The 23,730-nt window shown below is 37.8% G+C and overlaps 1 protein-coding gene and 1 long non-coding RNA gene across 19 annotated transcripts in view; both read right to left on the bottom strand.

The window, feature by feature from the left end:
- COL19A1 (collagen type XIX alpha 1 chain) overlaps positions 1 to 4,388 on the bottom strand; it is a 202,754-nt gene extending 198,366 nt beyond the window's left edge. For 8 of the 18 annotated variants that reach the window (XM_080584508.1, XM_080584506.1, XM_080584507.1 and 5 more), the window contains exons 1-2: positions 4,132 to 4,388; positions 2,366 to 2,495 (exon numbers count right to left, since the gene is read on the bottom strand). In XM_080584508.1, the coding sequence (XP_080440634.1) occupies positions 2,366 to 2,459 (94 nt within the window). In that variant the 5' untranslated portion in view covers positions 2,460 to 2,495; positions 4,132 to 4,388. The other 10 variants (XM_080584501.1, XM_080584517.1, XM_080584514.1 and 7 more) reach the window with 7 other exon arrangements.
- Positions 4,389 to 7,663: 3,275 nt separating this feature from the next.
- On the bottom strand, positions 7,664 to 14,678 carry LOC308191478. Its single transcript, XR_013948027.1, has 4 exons — positions 13,400 to 14,678; positions 13,020 to 13,105; positions 10,854 to 10,994; positions 7,664 to 8,365 (listed from the first exon to the last, which is right to left on the bottom strand). It is a non-coding gene; the product is annotated as an uncharacterized lncRNA (long non-coding RNA).
- Positions 14,679 to 23,730: the final 9,052 nt, after the last annotated feature.

Here is a 23,730-nt window from a genome sequence, read left to right on the forward strand (position 1 = left end):
TCCTTCTGTATATATACTTTCCCCCCCTCTTCAAATCAAGGTTAATTTACAGTTTTCCCTGCCTTTGAAGCCCATTCTCAAGCAGAACTCACCTGACTCAAGCAGATCGTGTGAGAAATTTTAGGACGCAAATGCAATATACCAACATCCTATCTAAATGAGCTTTGTTGGAAAAACCTTTGTATTAGCCCAGTGTGAAATAAACGCTATGCATATGTTGAAGGGAAGAACCTGGGCAGATCCTGAAGGATAGAAGCAGATCTATACAGAACTGCTATTTGGGAGAGAACAAAGGCCCAAGAGAGAGGCAGTTAATGAAAGAAATAAATGGAATGGAGGAGACCAGATACACTCTCTTCTTGAAACGCGCACACTTCCAGTCTGTAACAGATTCATCTGCATACAAATTATCAAGCTACAGAGCAAGACAACTTTGCAACACGGGATACTCAGTTCAGCAGGATAGGGCAGATTCAACAACAAGGTCTGCAAACGCACCCACACCACCTAGCACTTCACCCTTGCAGGGTCTGTTCTTTCTCAACTCTTGTTTTCTGGTCTACAGCTTGTATTTCTGTTTTGGATGCTAACCACCCTCTTCAGTCTCTAGGAAAGTCTCTTTCCTGTTGTCACCTTAAAGCTTCACTCTAAGTCTATTCCACGCTGTTGGCAGACCTGTACACGCTGGCAGCTATCTGCTTGTTATTCCTCACCATCTGCTCATATCACCTCATACTGCAGAAGCCTCTCAATCGTACGCAGTCAGTTGTTCTCAGGAAAGGTTCAATCTCTCCTCTTCCTCCCAGGGGTTCCACTTGACCCATATTTGATCAATTTGTAGCAATTAGGTTAGGGAACACTGCAACCTCCCTCCTGGTTGCCCAGACACAAACTTCTAACAGAACGTAATGTACAGTTCAGATGTACCGTTCGCTACCAGTTCAGGTTATCGGTCACAGTCTGTATGAAAGGTGTACCTTTTCCTACATTTTTTTCCCCCTGTCTAATTGAAAGTGAGAGAAAATGCTTCCTGGCATTTTGTTTAAATATTTTTCAAGTTCTACATTTATCCATTTACATTATTAGGGAAGCTTGTGCACTCATACCCTTCTAGCCCTTTAAAAAACTTCCCTTCCATAATCCACTAGGTAGAAATAACAGAGAAATCAACCTATTTTGCTTCCTTTAGACAATCAAAGAGAATGATTGCACAGCTGTTATGTAAGGCTCACTCTCTCACAGGGGTTAAGAACAGTTCATCAGTGCAGCACTTAGCTTTGCTGCCCTAAAAATACAACGCAAAAAAAGTATTTAACTTAAACTCAGATTCTTTACAACAGGTTACTGCTACCCTAGAGCCCACATGTTACATTCACTATTTATTAAATATTACTATTTATTGCTTCCTGGAGCAATAAAAGGATTATTATATTAGTAATCGACTTTTAAAATTTCTTGGGCCCGAGTTTCAAAGGTGTTACGGAGATTTAAATTTGTTGTGTATGTACAGATTCTATTATCTTCTGTTATCTGGGCCTATTATCTTCTTATCAGATTTCTGGAAAAACAGCACCACTAAAAATAAGTTTCATCTTCTAAAAAAGCAACAATCAATAACTCTTTTTAACTCTAACAACGGGTATGTTTTCCCTCCTAATAATTGGAGAACAATTCTAGAAAATTGACGTACACGTTAGGGCTTAGCAATTCTAGAAAATTGACAATTCCTTATTTTATAAGCACACGATGTGCCTTTAAGATAGAATTTACCACATTCAGGAGAGCCAAAGTAGAGTTTAAGTGGACAGCTAGATAACATGCGGACAGGGAGAGAGAGAAGAAAGCGAAGAAGTGTGAGAGTAGTCGCAGAAGATGGGTAAAAGCTAACTAAACAAATTCATTATATTCCCTTCCTCTGCCTGCTTAAGTGTAAGGTTCTGCCCTACTCTAGGTCTGTTAAACTGGAGAGCTGGTTTGAAGATTAAGTTTGGGTTAGGCTAACATGCATTAGGTTGTTTAGGTCAGTGTAATCACTGTTATATAATAACGCCACATGGTTTTGTTCGTAGAAGTTTTGCAAGCCATGATGCAGAACCTTGGTTTGTACAGTAAGTTGAAAAAGTACAAAATACAACTCCTAGAAACTACAACTACTTCCAAATGTGAATCTCCTAAGCACATGAAACAGAAAGACTGCTTTGGAATTGCTTCAAACTTAGACTTCTTCAAATAGAGGTAAAAAAAAAAAATCCTTTGTAATTTTGCCTGCTTGTATGCTTTATATTCTGTGTATTGTCATTATTTTTCTAAATGTTGATTACTGAGATTTATGCTTTGCTGTGATGGGCAAGAAAAATGGAAGTACCTGTCTGGTCACTGACAGCCACACAAGTAGAAACAGGGAGGAGGAGGAAGACTGCCATACAAAGCCAAACTATGCAGGATCCAGTGTACTTCATCTCCCCCTGGACACATGTGAACAATCAGCTACAAATCTGAAACAGAAAATAATCACGTTCAGAACAATCTCTTGTTCAAGAATTTCTTAACTGTAAAGAAAAGAGTAAATCACTTGTTAAATGTAGTGTATAATTTATCTATTTTAAGGAGATACAAAAATAGATGGAAGTAAATTTAGAAATAAATGACAAAAATATTCCTTTAGTTCTCTACTAAGGTCCTAAATAACGTCAGAAATATTAACTCAGATATATTAGCTATGAAGGCACAAATTATTTATTTCATTAGTGATGACCGATGTTATTTTTCTCCCAGTTTTCCAATCCTAAGTACGTCAGCTTAACTGGTCAGTGTCACAGTGCTGCCAATGACTGCTGATGCAGTCATCAAACTGAACATGGACAACATATGATGCTTTCAATTTAAGTGCAAACAAACAAAAATGTGACATTTCTCTTTATTGCAAAGTATGCTGCAAGTACTTGTACTGAGTTTACAGTTTAGATCTCACAGAAGTACATCCCAGCTTCAACTCTTCTGTCAGCATAATAATCAGCTTTCCTTCCAAGCCAACTCTAATTTAGAGAAACGTCAGAAACCAGCGAAGGACAGAAAACACTTTTCTAATCTCATTTTCTGTAAGAGAAACAAACCCCGCAGCTACGATGCGCTTTTAGCCATTCTCGTCGCACGGCATCTCCCCGATCAGCAGGGCTATCCTGCCGGCAGCGACACCCTGGGTAACTTTTCCAGCCTCCCCCGCAGCAGCAGCAGCAGCAGCAGCAGCGAGCACACCTTCACAGAGCAGTCCCGCGGCGTGCCCCGCACCTGCCGTACGAGCAGGTAGCTCACCCCACCGCGGGCTGTGCCCCCCCCAGGAGGAGCAGACGGGTCCCCGCCGTTTCCAAGCCGCCGCTGCCCCGTTCCCCGGCCCGGAACCTGGCTGCGGCGCTCGGCCCCGGCGGGTGGCTCCCTCACGGCGCGCCGGGAACCCGCTGGGGCGCCGCCGGAGAAGGTGGCGCCGCCCGCTCCCCTCCCTCCCTCTCTCTCTCTCCCTCCCCGGGGCCGCACCTACCGCGGCCGAGGGAGCCCTCTGCCGCCCCGGCCCCGGCCCCGGCCCCGGCCCCGCCAGGTGTGCCGGCGGCTCCCGCTTGCCCCGTCCCGCGGTGGCCGAGCCTGGAAGCCGCCGCCCCTCCCGGTGCCGGGCCCCCGGCCCTTTCCAGCGGCGCCCCCGGCACGTGCCCGGCCGCTACAGCCCGCGCGGCGTCGGCCGCTCCCGCTGAGGGGAGCGATGGGCGCTGACGCTTGCAGGGGCAGCGAGGTGCCCGCGGTGAATAAACGTGCCCGGTATTGTGCCACGTTACGTCAGTTTGTGCCGCTTGTGTAAATTACTACGAGTTTACTAGGGCCGTTTGCGTCAGCGTACCTTCGCAAATACCTATAGTCACCCCCAAACATACCCTACGCACCTACACAGCCACCAGCAGACTCCTATTGCACGGGCTGATTACAGCACATCAAAACCCTATCGTCTATATTATATTTACATAGTTAACACAGACAAAATCAGTACTAAACTTAGCCAGCAATTCTGAAAAACACAGGAATGCTGAAGTACGTGCGTGTACCTAAGGTGCTAGGGCAATTCCCTGCAAACAACGGGTGGCTTACCTTTAATTTTTATTCTAGTTTGTCCCCCCGAAGCACTGAGAACGCCTGTGCAGAGCTGCCGTAGTGCCGAGGAGTTGCTGGAGTGAGTCTCCAAAGAGTGGTGGAGGGGGATACAGCTCTGTCCTTATTAGTCTCACACAGCGTGACCCTCCCACTCAGCACAGAATACACCGCAAGGAAGGACAAACAACCACCCAGACACACACTTTACATAATCATACTTACACATCCAAAGTGCAGTAACAGTGTAAGAAATGCTTTCTTTCTAACCCCTCCCCTCCAGCTCCATAAATTAATTTGCCAGTGTATGAGCGCGTGAATGAAAAGGTGTCTGGCTCCGAGTTGTAAAGGACTATGTACATTAGCACACTGGCAGAAACTGGCTTTTATCACTTAAGTGTAAGCACACATCATTAATTTTATATACTTTATCATAAATTTAAAAATCAGCCATCCAAGTAACCAAGAGAGTGTGCCTATTTATGGCACTGATGCTGCAAAATACAGCAGATTACTGGCATTTGTTTTGCCTTTTAAAATCTATCATTTACAAATCAGAATGTTCTTGCACTGTAATATCATCTGTCTATGATAAAATGGTGACATTGAGCACTGACACTGGCTCTCATTTGAATATGCTAAACTGCACTTTTCTTAGGTTCTCTAAGTGTGCTTGTGGCAGTTTTCTGTATTGCATTTTACAGATGTAAGCCAGAAGGATGGAGAGAAATAAAATGACGAGAAATACATACACAGAACACAGATTTAGTGCTTATTTAAACATATTTAATTTATATATATTCAAGACATATTTCATCTTCTACTAGTGGAATCATTCTGACAGGGAAAAAAAAAAAAAAAGAAAGGTGATGACTGTTACATGAAAAATAGCTTAACGCCAGTTTAGCTTAACTGGTCTTAAGGTCAGAAGACTCTAAGGGTTAGTGTTTTGCTTTTTCCTCCCAACAGATTTTGGCTAGTGTTTCAACCAAGACAACTAGCCAGGATAACAAATCACGTGGAAAGATATGATTATCTTTTTGGTTTAAATTTCAAAACAGTTGTTGTTCTTCCCAACTTAGTATCACAAGAGAAAGATGAAATTGTAGCTTATGTACGTCTGGTAGGGTATTTTAATCCACAACTTTGCCACAAACTTGTACTGTAACTTTGTGCACATTACACTTTTCACTTGCTTGTTCTGTAAATTATAGAAAGTAAAGCTTCTCTACCTCACAGTGTGAGGCTCAAGATCCCAATCCTACAGATGACAAATTATCTGAGCACTTCCTTTGCATTGAGACTGTCCATTTGATAAAGGCTAATTCAATGTTTCAAAAAGAGCTTCAAGACCCTCAGTTGAAAGACTCTTTGTAAAAACTGAAAGGCATTACCATTTTTTTATTTGAGAAGAACTGCATTTCTCATCGCTCTTTCAAGTATAAAATTCTTAAAATCCTTTTGTTTACTTCATTTTACACACCCTAAATATATGGATTCAGACGTTACATGAATATCCACAGCTTTATTAATTTCATTTCAGAATTTACATTCTGAATTAGGTAAATCTTCTAATTGCATAAAACTTTGCACATACGAACCCTTCATCCTTTAAAGAAATATTTCTGCCCCTCAAAGCTTCTGTACTGCTCATGAGACCAGATCCAAATTTGGTTCTCATTTTCTGTGAAGTAATAATGAAACATAACCCCTAAACCAAAGATGTTGTTCCACCTACTGAGCTAGCTGCAGTCCAAATAGGAAAATTAAAAATACCTTATTTGGACCATGTCAACTTTAAAACACTCCACATCACTATGAAAGCATAAGAAGAAGAATTAGAACCTCCTGCAATGTTCCCTGGCTAATACAGACACTTCCTGTGCTCTGGCCTCGATCTTCAACTAAATGGGATTACGCCAGTTCATGTAAGTCAAAAGAATTATGCTGATTTATACCAGTCGAGGACTTGGACGTTAGAGACTGTAACTGTATGTATTTATGGAGAACACTGCTCATATTGATAAAAACAGCCTTGAATAGCTAGTGACATAAAAATTGGGAACAAGAAAAATCTTACTGTTTACAAACTTCTGTCAGGAGCCAAAACAAGCTTCTCGCCTGCACTACAAGAAGCAAAACCACAACCTGCAAAGCTTCTTGGTTATCATGAGCAGGTTAAAAGTTTGAACCACCTAGACTCAAGTTCACCTGCAAACAATTATTAGCGTACTCCACAGAAAACATTTTCTATATGTAGTTCCCTGCTTTGTTTTCAGTAAGTATGGGAAAAAAATGATGATAAGGTATGATCTGAAACACCAGCAGCAAACAGATGACATACCATGTTATCTTTGTAGCAACAGTTTTCCAGCCATCTCAGGGCTTGGATAAAACTCTCGCTTGCAAACAGAAGACAGGATTAGACCTGGATCCAGGCAAGAGCCAAGGCAAATATGCAAAGAAAGAGAGAGAGAGAAACTAAGTTTGACACCATACTTAGCGCAGACGTGTAGAACACCTCCCATCTCCTGTGCCATGGGTGAACTGCTCCGCCGAACAGCTTTTACCACAACTGCAGTTGCAGGCAAGATACAGGGGGGAAAGGCGAGAGAATTGTGGGGTAGGGGGATACAGGGACAGAATTATTTATTCTAAAATTTGTTTCTCTACTGCTGAGCGTCACTTTTAGCCTCTGTTTCTTTTGCAGCGCTATGATATCCAAAACAGTCAAGTAACATAATTCACTCTTGTCTGGTGCTAACAGATTTGTCTCCATCTTGTTAGACCCACATTTTTAACTTGTGTTGCTTATGACAACACATGCAGGAATGAATCTGCAAGTTTTGACAAAACTCTTTAAAAGTGGCAGTATTCTACGCAGGAAGTTTTCTAAAAATAGGTTAATTTGAATCTCCCCCTTACCACACCATTTCTCATTGTATATAGAGCACAGTATTTCTGGTTTGTTTTTTAAACCCTTAAGTGGGATTGTTCCTTGCCAGATGAACCTTTCTGCCCTTTGCAAGATTTGCCAGTCATGACAATTACATTGCACTGAAATAATTAAAATGCAAATGCTTTAAAATATGTTAGACTGAACTATGATGGAAAAACAAGACCAGTGGAATCCTGGCCTTGAAGAATTTCATGGAAATTTTAGTATTAATCTAAAAGGAGTAAGTAACTCAAAAAAGTAAAAAGTAACTAATGTGAGGAAACTTTGGCATAAACTACATCAGAAGGGAATTATTTGTATGTGCATGCACACACACTAAGCACTCCTAAGTAGCAAAACAAATAGAAAAGCTGTTCGTCTCTTTATTTCTTCTATAGGAGAAGGAAGGAGCAAAAAACAACTGATATTTCTATTTCTGAATTCTTATAAAGCACTCAGATTTTCAGTAGAGGGGCCAAAATAACTGTCAGAGAAATGCAAAGAGAATACTTACTGGTGTACTTTTGAATTATTGGTTGCCTTGGATCCATATATCAAACTTTATTTTCACTGATCTTCAACACTAAATTTTGTAAAATAACCAAATATTAATAGCTATAATGATGCAGCAACAACAACAACAAAATCTGTACTTTTTCCTCCAGCTCCAATGGTGCTGATAATCCCAATCTCATTAAAAAAAAAAAAAAGTTATATCGTGTGCAATATTTAGTGCTATCTGATCTTACTATGTCATAGCTTTAATAATGAACACTTTAAGCTAAAATATATATATTTCAAATTAAATGTAACTCTTAATATATTGCTTATATTTAATAGTTGCAAACATGTCTAAACTGTATCACATAATGTGTAAAGTATTCATGACTATTCCAGAAACAAATAACATTTCTGCGCATATACCACTCCTTAAAGTGTTAGTTCACAACTTCAGTGAAAAGTTATTCCAACCTGAAATGGTGTTGGATTTGTAGAATTCAGTATGACATCAGTTCAGTCTAAATTGGCTAAGAGAAACAATGCTAAGAATAGTAGTGCCAAAATATTTAGGTCCTTAATTTATTAAAAGACATACTTCACTTCATCTTCTTATGGATAGATAAATGCATGTTTATAACCACACTGCCATGATACAAACAGCTTGTCATGTGTTCTGTTGCTTCATGAACCACACAAAAAAATACACACAAAAAGAAAAAATAAAATAAAAATAACACCGAAAACCTGAATCTTTATAATTTTTTTGTGTCTTCTTTCTTTCACATGAAATCCACTCTACCTGTAACAGAGGAAATGCATGCCTTTTAGTGGCTTTTGTGTTGCAATAAGAAACAAGCATGTTATTGAACAGCTGACTACCAACTAGAAAAACAGAAAGGTGTTTTCCCAAAACAAGTCAAATGTAAATCACATCATCTGGCTTGTTTTAGATTGAAGTACCTATATGCCTTTAAAAGCCGCTACACATAATGAAAAGATGAAAGCCAGGTTTTAGGCAGCTGTGCTGGGAATTACAAATTTTGGCTCAGTATTTCCACATGAATATGCTAAAATCCTATGTGCAGGCTGAAAACATCTATAAAGCACTGAAATATGCTAATTTAAAGCTGCTATAATGCAAATACTAGAAGAAGGAAGATGAAGAGCAAGAGAAATAGCTGAATTTAAGATTCTACAAATAGACTAAGTTGTATATGCCTCTTACAGTTACAGGGCAACTTTATTCTAGGCAAAGATAAGATCATAAGGGTGAATATTCTATCCTTGCTTTTTAAAACTTCCTGAAGACAAAGTATACATAGCCCAAGAAATATCAGTTAAAATTCCACTGTAAATTGTAACAAATATGTCTACGCAATTTCAAGTCTCGATATTAGCCAATGCCTCTTACTGTTGTGACCTTTCTGTCCAGACAATTTGCTGCAATTGTATTTAAATATAGAATGCTACATTTAAAAGTAAAATTCTTTTAGGTCAAATTATGAATGGTTTCAAATTTTTCAGAAAGTAATTTCTATAAATTTAGCTATCAGTCTTGAGTCTCTGCAAGTCTGATAGATGTTTCCACCATTTTTATCAACCTATTAACTACAATCACATTAACATACAAGATTCTGAATTCATGCAGAGCTATTTACAATTACGTAAAGCAACATAAAAATGAAACAATAAAATGACAATTATTTTGTTCATATTTACTGCCGAATAAGTGAGCACAATAACCTGGAAAGCCAAAGTATGTGTACCTTTTATCTGTGTGTCTGCATCCACATACTTTGCCTTTCATCTAGGAGTAAATATTCTCAGAATTTAACGAATATTATACTTCTAAGTCAGAAATTTTATAGATCTATGTAGGCTTGATGTCTGCCTAGAACTATCTAGTTATGATCTCAGATGTAAAAGAACTCTCAATTCAATAGCATCTAAAGCTGCAGCTAGAAGTGAGACAGACGTACAAGCCAAAAAGTCTAGCTGCTATGTGCCCTCTGAAAGAACCTACTGACTGTATAGGTCAGATGTTGACATTGCAATCCCACATCGCCTTGTGTATACATGTATTTTTGGGAGCTGGGGAATTTGCGCACTTATAGAAAATGACGGTTGAAAGGAAGAATCTATCAGAATGTGTTTGCATGACTATTTGTATACTTATGCACTGCAATTCAGATAAATTTTACTGTTTGTTAGGAATGCAAAAGCAACCATTAGCTCTAGAAGGGCCAGCATTTACATACGTGGAAGGTTCTTAAATATAGCCTTGTAGTGTATCAAGCTTAACATTGGCATCAGCCTCTAAATTGTTTATTTTGGGCATTTCAAATGTGGTTTGGACATGATGGATTAATTTAATTTTGGAGAAAGACCAAGCAAACTAGCATGAATGCACCATTTTGACAAAGCTTGGAGTAGCTAGGAACTGCTCTGTTTTTTCCCTTTTCTGATAAGTGGAATCTAGATATATCCCATTGATTATATTAATTGAGTATCAAACTTAATCTTGCCTGTTAGTTACTGACTCAACAGCAGTGCTGGATCTAATTATGTCCTAACAACTTAAAGTGGCATCCTGCAACTACTTAGTGAGGGAATATTTTCACATGCAAAATTATTCAAGTGCATTTAGCGTTCATGTCTTGATCAGCAGATATAATCTATAATTATTAGAACATTATTATCTGACACTGACACATAAGAAAGAATGTATCTAATTACAGCAGGAAGATAACCTTAGGCCAAAAATACAAATTCTAATGAAGGTAACTACATTGCTAAGATGTTATCAGTCTGTTTTCAGAGAAGAGTCCTGCTTGTGTGCATGAGGAGGAAGACAGTTTTCAGGAAGATACAAAATTTTGTATAATAACTTTTGTTCACCTAAATCTTTTCAGTATGAGTAATTATGTTGCGCCAGGGGAGGTTCAGGTTGGAAATGAGGAGTCATTTCTTCTCAGAAAGAGCAGTCAGGCATTGGAACGGATTGCCCAGGGAGGTGGTGGAGTCACCATCCCTGGGGGTGTTTAAGGAAAAGTTGGACATGGTGCTTAGGGACATGGTTTAGTGAGTGACATTGGTAGTAGAGTGAGGGTTGGACCAGACAATCTTGGAGGTCTTTTCCGACCCTAATGATTCTACGATTCTATCTTGATGTGCCTCCAAATCTATTTGGGAAGAAGTACCTTAATTTATATATTAAAACTACAAGGCTAGATTCTTAAAAAAGAAAAAAAAAAAAGTCAAAGAACTCAAACTGTTTCAAGACCTACTTGCTCGGGTATTCATCCGCAACATCGAGCTCATCTCTCCTGATGTAATATTCCATTTCCCAGAAATTAAAATAGAGGTAAATTTTTAAGGAACTGTTCTTAAGTGACAGATACTTCACTTACAGAGGATTTGACTCCTGGAGAACGAGGTATTAAAAAAAAGAAAAGAAAAAGGGATGAAACTGAATAAACTAAATCTGTTTGGCAGAAGTAAAAAAAAACAAAAACAAAAAAAAACAAGAACAAAACCAACAGACCACTCTTACAATAAAATGCTTGTAAGTAGAATACGTAGCTTTCTAAACAGCCATAACTGAAAACAAGACCTTGCATCAGGCACAAAGGACAGTAACATTCAGCATTTGTCTTTACACAGGGTTTATCTTCACCACATAAATTATTTCTTGTAATCAGGACCTAGAGTCGAATGCCAAGTTAGACTAGCCCAGTTACAAACAACAAAGCTGGCAAGCCTTCTTCAGTCCTCCCTACTATTGAGCTTTCCTACGTAAGTCACTGGGACTTCTGAACGTATCCCATGGTTTTGTGGTACAGCACAGCCAACTGCTCGAAGAATGTTCCCAGTGCACTGAGGAAGAAGTTGCCTACTTCCAAGCATACTTCTGCCTTTATGGGAAGACAAATACATACTCGCTTGATTTGGCATGTTTCTTCAGTGTAAAGACCAAGTGTTAATAAATCAAAAGCAATTTAAACATGAGTTTAAATCTAGCTTGAAGCAGCATCTGTTAGCTATGGCCAAGGGAACTGTGGGACTTTGAGTTCTGTTATGGTCTGCAGATGCAGTCAAACTCTAAGTGCGATACAAACCGACCAGAAGGCACGTGAGATGTCTACATTTAGGGTGTAGTTTCCCTGGTTCCAGATTTGGGATTAACTCCTGTCTGCAACTGTCCATCTTCCTTGATTTCAGAGTGACGGTATTCCCAACTTCAGCCTGGCAGGTATGCTTCTCAATGTAGGCAAGCTGAATCTGTGCTTAGTTAAAGGTTTTATAGAATCTGTGGACATCCAGTACACATTTAGTTAAGTTTTAGCAAGACCTCAGCTAGCACACTTAGTTAACAAAAATTTAATTAATATTTTCAGTGGAAAATCAGTCCTTTGATATTATGAGAATGTTAAATTTTTTAATTTGTAGAAAAGAGTTTTCCACTTACATCCTACATGGTCTCAAGGAGTACAGACAGGTGGCGGTAACTCCTTGGATCCCCACCTTGTTTTATTTTCCTTCATCATAAATTGGTTCAGAAGTTCTAATACAGTTTATGCCACTGCCGTTATGCTGAGTTGAAATGTGTTGTCTCAAAAAACTCCCTAATCATTTGCCTTGCCTGCATGGTGACAGTTTTTCTCCAGACTGGAGCAAAATAACAAGCTACCAAGGCAGGAAAAGCCAGGCAAAGAAAAGGGACAGTGCACAGGGAAGAATCTTTGATAGTTAGCATGTGTGAGGCCGTGAGTGCTCACCTATGTGCACTTTGTTACTTATTTATGTATCTCACAGATATTTTTTGTTTTGTTTTCTAACAGCTAATAAAACATATGCATTATTTAAATATATATTAATATTGAATATAGACCTGAAATATCTGAAAAATAAAGCATCTAATTTATTTAATGATTTATTTATAATCTTTCTATGAACTATTTATTGGAATGACAAAGTCAGGAGTGGAGGCAATAAGATGAAACGAAAGAAATAGAAACTAAAATTAAGATACTAGAATATTTTTTGACTGAGTAGCTAGATGGATTGTTTTGGATTCCTTTCAATTTCTTTGATTGTTAGAGTAAAAAATGTCAAGCTAATTTTCATTAAATCAGATGCACTTCATTTCTTTCCATGTAGATTATTGTGCAACATAGTTCTTTTTAAGATATTACCAATCTTACACTCCTTTAAATGTTTTCCCTTTAACAATAATTAAGATAACAGAGGCATACCATTATATGGCTAATTGCACACACGTTAGTGGGTGTGGACATTAAACAAAGACAATCACAGTGAATTAAGAATTTGATCTTACTTTTCTGATGTTGCAAAAGTGTATGCTTTTGATGCCTGAGAAATACATTATCAAGCCTTATTTTTTCCATGTAAGTACTACTGAAATACTTTCTTTTGTCTGTTTACTCACTTCTCTTCTTACTTTACTTCTCTGTTTACTCTGTTCATAACTTTGAGACAGCTGAGAAGTGCCTTTAGCAGCCATTTACGGAAAACCTATCAACATTGAGATGAACAAGAGAACAACACATTAAGATATAAAAATCAAATAAATACACTTCATTATTACAAAAAACAACCAAAAAAGCCCCCTGATCACAGCTTTATCAACTTAATTTCTAATTAAATTACCCTGAAAACAAAAAGAGGACATAGTTAACTTAAAAACTGAAACATTTTTAAACATCTTTGACAAGCCAGATCTAGAAAGGAAATTTTATCATTTTCTTCTTACTATTTCTCCCAAAAGAAACTTTCTCCTACAGGACTGATACTATTTCCATTAATCACCTTGCCCTCTGCTTTCAGATTTGCCTGCTTAGTGTTGGGTTATTCTCTCCTCCGTTATCTGCAGGAGACTACTACTTTACAACGCCATTCTAGATTCCCACTAGAAAGAATAAGCAAAAGAGAATTATGAAGTTAGTGCAAATAAAATGCTTCAGTCTTACTGCAGATCACAGGAAATGTTGGTAACTTGTTTTATTTAGAGTGAATTATTGGCTTTGCTGAAGTCAGTGTATGCTTTGCTACAGACTTCAGCTGGGACAGAGTTGCACACCTGGTTTCTATAATCTCTGTTTAGTTGCTGTTACTGCAAGCAGGGAGTACTGGAGACTTCAATGAAGCCAGGATCTCACTCTAAACATATAGTGTTACCAACACTTCCTGTCATCCTTAGAAAGAAGACAATTAAGAAATAAATACCACAGAATTATAGAGCTTGCCAGAAAGGCTTTCGTGGATTCTAGGCTGTGTTGTATTTAGTGATAATAACATAAGCTGAACAATAACAAAAAAGACAAACCTTTGTGACCCAAAGACAGGAAAAATATTATTTAGAAGCTAGCTTTCATGAGCTTCTTGTCTGGATTATAATAGAGTCAGTAAGAGTACGCTAAAGTGAATACCATATTTTTATTTTTATTATTATTATCTTCTTTAGTATGGTTGAAGTTCTTTTGTTTTCCTTTCCTAACCCTTCCCAGCCCCTGTTGTATATAGATTCTTTATTTTCCAGTGGTAGCTGCAGTTCCTGATTACAGACCCGTAGACAGACCACTGGTAATCTAGCCAGCTCTATACAGATTAAGTGATGTTTTGTTTAGCTGTTACTTGTAGTCTTACACTAAAGAAAACGAGGAAACCTTGAAGAAAACAGGGAGACTGGTAGCCTTGAGCTAGCAGAAGCAAGGGAGATATGGGATGAAAGCTAAAAAACAAGGAGAAACAACAGCTGAAGGAAGATTCCAGATTGACCTATAGCAATCTTTTGCTCATTAAGGGGTCATTGACATATTAAAAACGCACCCATCAAAATGCTAATATACGCAAGGGTGTGATTTGCGTATAAATAATGTTGATTCAAACCTGACTTTGTTTGCTTTGAGAAAGATTGCCAAGCACCTGACTCTGCAGAGTTATATAATTAATTACTTAACTAAAAGTCCTTCATGTGTATTTTGGCTCCATGTGCTTATTGGTGAGGTGCCCCAGGTATGAACCTACGGATAACGTGCTGAAAGACAGATGAATGGTATGAAAAATCAAACTCATGAGAGGAAACCCTTTATTTTTTTTTTTTTCTAGAAGGCTTTGAGGAGCAAATAAAAAAAAAAAAATTATTCCCCTCCAGGGGTTTTCTGTGTCTGACCATGCTAGACAAGTTCTTGAGGTGGACCTACCTGCATGCTCTTCTGGAATTTATCAAATTAAATTTCTCCTAACTAAAAAGTGAATTTTATAGAATCTTTGATAAAGTAACTCCTTAAATAGAAGAAATTCAGTTTTATTAAGTGAAACAATATTTTAAAAGGTTTGAAAACAAATCTGCTTATAACCCAGTGTATCTTTGCCGGACAGGTATTTTCCTTCCATTTTCCAGAAAATCTTGCAGCTTTCAGTTGTTACTTAGGTTTGAGGAAACTACAGGTCTCCCAAAAAGTCTTTTTTACTAACTGTCATCAATGAGACTTGGGCTTTGGTCTTCTCTTTGCTTGCTGAAAGGAGCCTTCCTTAACTATAATTTCATGCTTCATGTTTTACCTGTCCTGCCCTAGCCTTACCATGCTGAAGCTTGGGGCACGGTAAGCAAGCACCTGAGCATGGTAAACTACTTCCAAAGAATCTGAGGGCCTCATCTTGGCTGTTTCTTTCCCTCCTGATGTTATAATACCTGCCACAACTATTTTGCCTTTTTTTCGTAATCTAGACTATAAAATGGTATCCAATCATTTCTGACAAATTCATTGTTTGTAGGTGAGATTTAACTCCATTTTTTACAGATAGATGACCTATTTTTAAATATATGAAATTACAAAGATTCTAACACATTTCTAGACTAAGAGCTGCAGTACTCAACCATATTTGTGTGTTGGTTTTTTTTTCTTGCCATGTGCCTTGTGTTTCTCAACTTATCTAGCTTCAGCCTTTGGATCATGATATGCTTTTATCTGATAGATTAAATATCAGGATGGTATTACAAGCCTTATTTCAATGTACAAACTTAGGCTGTCCTCAGATGTTCTCCTGAATAACAAAGATGGATTGAGGGGCTTTTGTTTTGTCTGTCTTTCACTACAAAGCAGGACTGTTTATTTTGTTTTGCTTTTTCTTCTGTAACCATTCCTGTTTATCAATTACAGAACATAATGCTTGGATGCTAGAAGCAAACATAACAGTATAGTTATAGCATTAATACCATACTAAGTAGTAACACAGCTACATTACTGCTACTTAACATTTCTTTCTGTTATTTTTTTTAGCCCTCACAGTTTGCAGGAAGCTATCATTATCTCTCTTAAACAGTTAGTTTTCCAAAATGCTGGAAGCCACTCAGTAAGTGTAGCCCTGCAGTATTTGTTTCCACAAGTGTAACCTTAAATTTGATTTCATTGCATCACCTTTTTCCTGGGCAACCTAAGTGACCCTACAAAAACGAACATTTAATTATTCCTTACTCAATCATCTTCATGTCAACAGCAAGCTATTTCCAGTGGTTTCCAGCTGAGTAAAGCAAAGCACTGTGCTCAGTGTAATGATGTTTACCTAGAAGTAATGTGATAGTTTTCCAGCAGGCCAGATGAGCAATCTCCAGCTTTCAGGGAATATTCTAACTACGCATAAGAACTTTTTTTTTTTTTTGAAATTTGGAAAACTGGAATGGGAAAAGTAGGACTAAAAGATTTTGAAGTTGCTTAGCGATGCCTTCATTTTCAGCCTAACTCATAACTGCTGAAACTTCAAAAACTAGTTGATCAGTCATTAGTATCATTCAGACCCGCTTTTTCTCATACTGGTAGGTTTACAAAGGCTTGCAGACCTACTTTATGTATGCTAACAGTCTGTTTCTGAAAGCAGTCACCTGGAGGTCCTCAAAACCCACTGTTGATATATCTACAGAGTCCTTTTTGTAAGGAGTGATTGATTCTGTGATTCTGTGCAGAAAATAAAAACAACAAAAAATTGATGCTTTAAATAGATTTATTTAAAAGTCTCTCCTGTAGATGCTAGGTGTGCCTAAATAAAGTGCTTGTATTTTCCATACTATTTGTTTGAATGATGCCAAGAGTCAGCAAAATTAAAACCCAAATAGAATAAAACTCATCTATAACAGCTAAGGCTTTAAAGTGATCTCAGTGTATAACTGCACTTGAGCAAATATGATGGTGAATGTAATAATCACAATGTAAATGCTTACACAATAGAAAATGTTAAAAAAGAAACTTCTCTATAGAGTCAGAGAAAATACACAGCACACAAGTACACTGACACAGAAAGCAAATTCTTTACAAATTGTATTTGCTCTGCATCTTGTACATAGCCAACACTGAACAACAATAATTTGGCTATCACCTTGTCCAGGTACATATTTTCAACTCTTCTTTATGTCAAGATTCCCACCAGAGCATGCTTTGTGAAATGCCTTGATGTCATTAGCCTTTGCAAAAGTACGACCTGTGCAACAGGTTCTTTTGTGCACTGCCTCGTCAGTGACAGTGAGTGCATTATAACAGTTAACTTCGGGCAGAATTTCTCATGATTCCCCCCCCCTTTTTTTTTATTTTACTGACTATAACAACGCAAATGATAACACCGTGAAGAAACAGGACTGGAAAGCTTATTTGCAGGTTTTTTGTTTTTTTTTTTTAAACAAAAATCAAGTGTACACACAAAATAAATACACGTATATAATAAGTAAATACTTGTCCTGCGTCATTATCCTTTTATGGATCTGCACATTTCCAGTGTTTCACGTCAGCAAAGGCTATCTGTATCATCTTTTATTAAATGATAGAAAAGATCTCAAGATCTCAAGATCTAATCAGCCGTATCAGTAGGATTTATTTTGCATTTGCTTATTTGACAAAACATTAAATTATTAGCAGGCCCTGTATTACTGTGTTGAAAACCTTGTGTGGTGAGAAGCAAAATAAGTTTTCTGTTAGCAAAACTGTTTATGTAATTAAAACACAATGAAAAACACATGAAATATTGAAAGAAGATAAATGAGAATTATGTTAATACAAATATGCATTAACTGTTTCTATAAAATGGAAATATAAATAAGATGTAGAATAAATTTCAGCAATCACCACTTTCATGGCCATCATCTGGACTCACAGCACTTTACGTATTGAACAAAAAATGTGTACCAAGGGGTATTTTAAGACACAGATGAAAGCTCTGTGGACTGACTTATGAAGGATATCTTATATTTTAATAGACTATCTCAAAAAAGATAGGGAAGATTTTGGTGAATGAACTGAGCATTTAATGACAAAAAAAATGTGGTTGCTGGATTGAAGGAATGAGAACAGACACTGAAGTCTGTCAGTGCTTAAAAGAAAGGGACAGGATTGTACTAATCCTTACTAGCTTGTCTGTCTTGCAACAAATAGAGACCAAAAGAGACAAAGATGAAGGTGAAGAGATCAACATGACTAGATTTTCCACCTCTTTTTAGAATGAAAAAGTTCAGAGTTAAGAATGGAAATTCTACATTTGCAAACATGGGAAAGAATAATGTTTTAGATAAAAAAAAATAGTCACAATAGAGGAGGATTCATTCTTGAATACATAACAGTGAAGAAAGAGCAAAATTTAGGTATGCTGTAGTTGTACATATCTACATAAATGGAGGCTTTGATGATGGCACTAGATTACAGGCTTGAATACTTTGGAAAGCAATGGAGCCAGCAATAGCAGCAGAGATTGACAGACAGATTAAAATTTGGATCAACCCATTTCACTTTTTTAAAAAAGGAAAAACATCCAGATTTCCTTTAAAGCCTCTATATAGTAGACTACAAAATCACTCATATATTACAAGCCTACTCCTGAAGTTCTTGCCATTCTAAAACTTCTGTGGAAGTAAAAAATTTGTCAAAGTAAGGACTTGAAGATTTGGCTTCCACTGAAATCTCTGGCAAACATACTGCATAAAGCATGGGAACAATTTTGGAGAACTACAATATGGGAGCCCTCTGGTGGGTAAAATACTAAAATGCCCCTAAAATGACAATCACTAAGTAAAAAGTCTCCTGCCACTTAAACTGTATGTTTACATCTAAGATTGCAGCAACTTGTAATTATTAATTAAAATGTATTTAATTGTCTCACCTACAACAAAATGTTGAGTTTATATACCACTCCTTCTCTATAATTGCCTTCTATTCTCCTCCCTCTCACTGCTCAAACGTTGAGCTGCAACCTGAAGAGAAAAACAGTTCACTCTCAGGAAATAAATGAAACAGGAAGAACATGTGAAACTAAATTCTTGTCAACAACGATAAAGAAAAAACACATTAGTACCTCATATCCACGTCTCCTGTTTCTGTCATCAGTGACAGGGAACGTTAACTCTTAGTAGTAGCTTGTAGCCCTAGCATTCCTTTGGGTCTTGTAAAATCAAGATTATACACACCAACATTTTCAGAGCAAAGACTCTGAGACTGTTCCTCCCTAGTTACACAGACAGACCTGGCTCTGCACCATTTGCGCATACACACAGTCATTTCAGTCCTTTGACTCCATATGCTTATTCCTGCTCCCCTCCTCCCCCCAGGATACAGTCTATCTTGCCTCCTAGTAAAGAGACCAGTAGTTGGTTGTATCTATATTTATTCATAACCAAGTGATACATGATCCACATAGTTCAAAACCGTATTTTTAAGAAAGGACAGAAATAGCAGAAAGCAAAATAATTTGCTCTTCTGTGAAGTCAAAACTAAAGATGGACCTGCTGCTACGCTGATGATGATCAAAAAGGCCTAAATGATAAAAACTTAAAAATCAGCAGCTGTTACCTCAGCCCATTCCTATTCTTTGTGACATTGCTTTGTGTTACTGTCCTATTACTCAAATCTTGGTGCAATTCCTAAGAATAACAACTTCCATTGCATTCTCCAAACAGTTATGTTCTATCTGAATATAGTTAGTCCGAGTGGCGTTAATCACTGACTGGCTCAGGTAGGAAGGGGCTCCTGGGACCCTTCTTGTGCAGCCTCCTGCTCAAAGCAAGGTCACACTGACTTCAGACCAGATTGCTCAAGGTTTTATCCAGTCAAGTTTCATACATCTCCAAGAACGCAGTCTGCAAAACTAATCTGTTCCACTGCTAAATTATTCTTACACTTCTTTACCTTGCATGTACCCAGTCAGATCATCCTATTTCAATCTATGTCTGTGTTGTCTCCTCACCTCACCGTGCACCAGTGACTCCACCTTCTAGATGACCTCCCTGTAGGCACCGGCAGCCTCCATTTAGGTGTCCCTCAAAGCCACCTCTTGCCCAGGCTGAGCAAGCCCAGCTCCCGCAGCCTCTCCTCAGTGCCATCCTGGTGACAACAGTTTATCGATGCCTTTCCTGTGCTGGGAAAATTGGAATCAGACTCCTTCTTTCCACATGCAAGCATTAAACCTATCCCTTTTATCGTTTTGAAACAAAAAAGGAACTTTCATGCTCCTGGGAATGGGTTTAAGGCCTATTTTGCTGGTTAGAGACGAGGCTCAATCCTTCACTGTAATATAAAATCACCTCTCCTGTGCTGCGAGACAGCCCTTATTTTTCAGGATTCTTTATGCAATCTATATGCTAGGCTTAAGTAATGTAAATGACTTTGAATCAGCCTTCTCAGCCAGGGGAAATTCACCTTTATCATGAAGATTACCTTCTAACTGTAGCAAATGATCAAAATCCTAGCTGTTGATGAATTCTTAAGGACAGCCATACTGTGCTGGAATAACTGAAAGATAATAACTGGTGTGGCTGAAAGCTTACTGCATTGACCTTTCAGTGCCAACTGCAAACCCTCTGGAAAACAGGGAAGGCTGAAGAAGTTTCCCTTGCATATCTTGTCGGCTTCTGGCACTCCCCTCTCTATGAACTTTCTGATGTGGAGGTTGCACCTGGATCAGAGTGCTCAATGCTGCTTCATTTATCTCTCATCCATGAATTTCTCTATTAACTTCCAACATGACCATATTCATGGCATGTAAATCATCCTAAGGTAAGGATAGCTAGTTTATAAATTGTATCAAACCATTGTTGTTTTTCGTTGTTGCTCTTGTGTTTAAAATTTTTATCATTTGTCCCTGAGTAGCATCTTCTCCGACACAGAGATTCCAAATTATTCACTTTTTCTGTGTGCAGAACCTACTCCTTATTAGTTTGTGCTTACTCTTCCCTAAACTATCCCAAATTCTGTATCTTCTCTGAGATGGGCAACAAAACAGCCTGAAATGTTCATGAAGTCTAAGGGCAGCTCTATCTATCTAAGGTCATCTATGTCCTTCCATTTTTTTTCCTTATTTGTCTTTTTGACTAGCAATGAATATTAATGTTTTTGAAAGTCAAAACTATTGGCAGCTTTTCATAGGTCAGAATTTAACCTACTCTTTTGCTTAATCTCCATCTAGTTTCCTTAGTCCATTCTGGAAAAATCTGCACATGTCCCTTTCTCTATGTCTCAGGCCTATGCCTTGGTTGCAGTTTTCCCATGTATATAAGACAAGAAGTATCCCTAATAATTTAGTATAAATATGCACAAAACAGTACTTTGGATGATCTATTATGATCAGACAGTCTATCTCAGTTCATTATTTGACTAGTACCATGTGAAAAATACTTGGTAAAATCTTTTTATTCTGACTAAAAACAACAATGAGAAAGTTTAAGGGGAATACAGCAGTTCAGTCATTTTTATCTATAACCTCTTCCCACTGTAGAAGTTCACATTGTTTTCATTCTTATCAGCTTATACAGAGCTGTCATTTGCATACAGAAAAGGCAATAAAAGCTTCTACTTTAAAAATAAAAATAGGCAAACATTGACCTTGGAAGCTCCTAATAATCTTTACAGCCCTCATTTAAAAAAAAAGATAGTTTCCAATCTACACTCTACCTCCTGGAGAAGTCAATCACCTCTGCCTCAGACTCTTTTTTACTATTCTGCTTTCGTTAAAGTAAACAAAGTGAGGAACAGAGCAGAAAAAAAGCCTTCGCAAACATTATTGAACAGTTTTTGGTAAATATTAAAAGAACAACTACTTCACATTGTTCCATATGTTAATTTTAAATTTGTAACTCAAAATGTATATATGTATGTATGTTCATTCAGCATTTTCCAGCCTTTTAAAAATGATCCCTACTCCAATTACAAAATTATTACTAAAAACAAACACGCACACACACACAAAAACACTTTTCCCCTACTTCAGTGCTACCACAGAAATAAAAGACACACATCTTATCACAGAATTATAGAATCACAGAACGGTTTGGGTTGGAAGTGACCCTTAGGAATCCTCTAGTTCCAACCCCCCTGCCATGGGCAGGGACATCTCCCACCAGACCAGGTTGCCCAAAGCCCCATCCAGCCTGGCTTTGAGCATCTCCAGGGGTGGGGCATCCACAGTTTCTCTGTGCAACCTGTGCCAGTGCCTCATAGTAAAAAATTTCTTCCTAATGTCTAATCTAAATCTCCCCTCTTTTAGTTTTAAAACTGTTCCCCCTTGTCCTATCACTATTTGCCCTTGTAAAAAGTTGCTCTCCAATCTGATTCCCTGTCTTAATGCACAGGTTGCTATTCCTCTCTACCTTGTGACTTGTCCGATGCTTTGATAAAGAGTTTACTAATCCCAAACTTCAACAGATTTTTCTTTGCATGTTAGAAACTCCCATGTTCTGAGGACTTAGGTTCACCTAGGATGATGATCCATTTTGTGTATATCAACCATTATGCATATCAACTATACGATTTGACATATATAAATTATTTTATGGACTTCATTATCCAAAGACATAAAGAATGATATGCTAAATGGACAAAGGACATTATTTTACCAATTAATAGCATAGAAAGTCTCTTTAGCTTCCAAAAACTATGATGCAACCTTTGGCTTGGATTTCCTGAATCATACCCTACCAGTGTCGCTGGGTATGCTGGGAGGATCACCACTGTATGCTTACCACTTTCATATATGCTTTCGCTAAATTCCACCAAATATTGAGAAAACCTTTTCCCCAATCCCATGTGACCACTTGGTTTTGCAGAAAGTGACACCGTTATTTGCTTTGAAAACTGTTCCCTTCTCTACACTTTGCCAAAATAAGAACTGAGCTGACATAAACCAAGTTAAGGTCAGACAAGAATTTTCATGAAATTCATGAAACTACGCTTTGTCCCTGTTTTTCATCTAAATGTTCAGCCATTGATAAAAAAGAAAGGAAGTACTGCTATTGAATAAAGCTTAGAGGGAAATGAGATTTCTCTTGAGTGATAGGCTAGGGTAAAGCCAAGCAGTCTGGAGACATTAGCATGATTGAGGAGCTTGAAGCAAGGTAATGTTTTAGCATAAGGCAACTACGAGGAGCAAAGACACGAAGAGCACATCATGATGTTCTCTATTAACGTATCGATAAATAATACGCAAGTTAATTTTGTGAATGTCTTCTAAAATGTTTGTTAACAGGCATGCAGACTGACAGATTCCAATTTTCTCCAAAAAAAAGTTGCTTGTTATTTTTTTCCTGCAAAAGTGGAAAATCTTATTCATGGAATGAAAATTATCTCTTAATAGTGTTTAGGAAGAAAAACAAATCTGTGTGACTGGTTAAATAAGGCTAAGTAAGCATCAAAGTGCACTGACGGAAGGAAAGTGTACTTTGCCTGTGTTCACCTAATACAGCATGACAAACCAAACTTGAAATCTAGTTTGATCTGCGGTAATGGAAGTGAGCTACAGCATTAAGTCAAACATAAGAAAGTTCAAGAAGTTGTAGTCAATTTTCTTCACACAAGTTTAAGAACTTTTAAGAAAAATTTTACTAGTTATTATTGCCAATGGTTAATTGCATGTACTTGCACAGTTCCAGGTCCAGTGCATTCCGTTCCATGGGGTTTATAGGCATTACTGGATTCTCAGCCATGCAACACAAACAGTAATTATACCTTTAAGCATAAGGTTCTGATACGTTTTGGCAAATAGTGCTAACTCCAGTTTCAGTACTTTCTTTTCTAACACTGGAAGAAAATACACAGAAAAAGTAGAGTTACTCATTCGGAGAATTTTAAAATATGGGATTGCCATTAGCCCACACACTTTCACAGCCCCCCTGA

Source organism: Anser brachyrhynchus (assembly GCF_964034855.1).
Source record: "Anser brachyrhynchus genome assembly, chromosome: 3".
NCBI classification, from domain to species: domain Eukaryota; kingdom Metazoa; phylum Chordata; class Aves; order Anseriformes; family Anatidae; genus Anser; species Anser brachyrhynchus.